The sequence below is a fragment of the Macrobrachium rosenbergii genome, chromosome 36, assembly GCF_040412425.1.
Source record: "Macrobrachium rosenbergii isolate ZJJX-2024 chromosome 36, ASM4041242v1, whole genome shotgun sequence".
Classification (NCBI taxonomy): Eukaryota; Metazoa; Arthropoda; class Malacostraca; order Decapoda; family Palaemonidae; genus Macrobrachium; species Macrobrachium rosenbergii.
In genome coordinates this window covers 21,455,854-21,457,650 of record NC_089776.1, presented here as the reverse complement: position 1 = coordinate 21,457,650, position 1,797 = coordinate 21,455,854, and the positions used below count along the sequence as shown (strand labels likewise).

Below are 1,797 nucleotides of genomic sequence, written 5' to 3'. Positions count from 1 at the left end.
AGGATTATCATACAGTATTTGTAAACACAGTACGAGGGCAGTAATGTTAACGAGTTTCCAAACCCGCCTCCGTGACACCTGTCAGGTGTGGATCTGAGGTGGCGTATGGTCTGTTTATCAGCAATGTCCCCTGAGAGTATATTGTGATTTTTAGTCAAATGAGTTTTAAAGGCCACTCCTACCTCGACACCGGCCTGAGTGGAGATATGTAGTCTCTAACGGTTGTCTATGTTCGTCAGTACTGTTCTTGTAGTATATATATTTGTGACTTCTCATACTCTGTATCAGTCCTTCGTCAATGGCTTGAAATAAAGTCGAAACCGGTCAGGACCTACACCCTGTTTCTTATTTTTCACCTGTGGTAATGTGTGATAAATGAATCACGTACAAAAGTGATAATAATCGTATATATATATATATATATATATATATATATATATATATATATATATATATATATATATATATATATATATAGTAGGACCTTGATTCACAAACAAAAATATATATAAAAATGCTGTTTGAATCAAAAACTCATTTTTTAAACACGAACAGGGTCCAATGGCCAAAATTTGAAAAATGAGGGCAATCGTTCATCTCGCATGGGTGCTGATACAGGGACCGCCATCTTGTTATTGTAGGATACCGTACATCTCCCATGAACCTCCCACGCACCTTCCCCCATGCTCAGTCAGTTTTTGATTTCGGTATGCAATAGGCACACATTTATTCACTTGTGATTTTTTTTTCATAATGCCCCCTAAGAAAGTGAAGAGTGATGGTGAGAAAGTGCAGAAGATAACCATTGAAACAATGAAAGAAATTATAGAAAAGTCTGAGCGTTGTGTTTGTGTGACCGACCTCGGGACCGACTACAAGATAGCCAAATCGACGATTTCGACAATTTTGAAAAACAAGGAGGCCATTAGAGAGGCTAATGTTGCAAAGGGCATGACTCTACCTAATAAGACAAGATCCCAAACACTCGAAAAGGTAGAAAAAATAATTTTGAAATGGGTAAAAAAGAAACAGATGGCAGGTGATATCATCATCAAGCCGATCATCTGCGAGAAAGCTTGGCAAGTTCATCAGAGTTTGCTGAAGGAAACCCCCTCTATTAGTGCCACACCTGAGGAGTTTAAGGCTAGTAGAGGGTGGTTCGACAACTTAAGGAGGAGAACTGGCATCCATTGTGTACTTAGGCATGGTGACTCTGCTAGCACGGACAAGGCTACTGCAGAGCGTATGTGACCGAGTTTGCCAAGTACGTGGAGGCTGAAGGATACATCCCGCAGCAAGTTTTCAATTGTGATGAAATGGGCCTCTTCTGGACGAGAAGGCGCTGCCAGGCCACAAGCCCATGAAAGACAGGTTTACTCCTTTGTTATATGAAGCCATTACTCGTCTGCCATCCGAACAACTCCCGTGCCTTTAAGCAACACAACGTGAATAAGGACCAACTGCCGTTAATGTGGAGGGCCAATACAAAGGCATGGGTGACACGGAACTTGTTTATGGAGTGGCTGGATGAAGTGTTCACACCAACCACGAGTCAGTACCTAAGCGAGAACCAGCTGCCCCAGCTGTGCCTTCTGGCCATGGACAATGCCCTGGCGCACCCTCTCTACTTGGCTGGCAGCATTGAACACGATTTCATACAGATCAAGTTCCCCCCATCAAACACGACCCCTATTCTGCAGCCCATGGACCAACAACTCATTTGTAATTTTAAGAAATTATACACCAAGATGCTCTTCATTGGATGCTTCCGTGTGACTGAAGGTACAAAATTAACCC

At 42.3% G+C, this 1,797-nt stretch overlaps 1 protein-coding gene across 1 annotated transcript; it reads left to right on the top strand.

Moving 5' to 3' along the window:
* The first annotated feature begins 753 nt into the window (after positions 1-753).
* LOC136824968 (tigger transposable element-derived protein 1-like) lies at positions 754-1,251 on the top strand. Its single transcript, XM_067080953.1, has one exon. It carries the CDS (start codon positions 754-756, stop codon positions 1,249-1,251), a length of 498 nt encoding a protein of 165 aa, XP_066937054.1.
* The last annotated feature ends 546 nt before the right edge of the window (positions 1,252-1,797 follow it).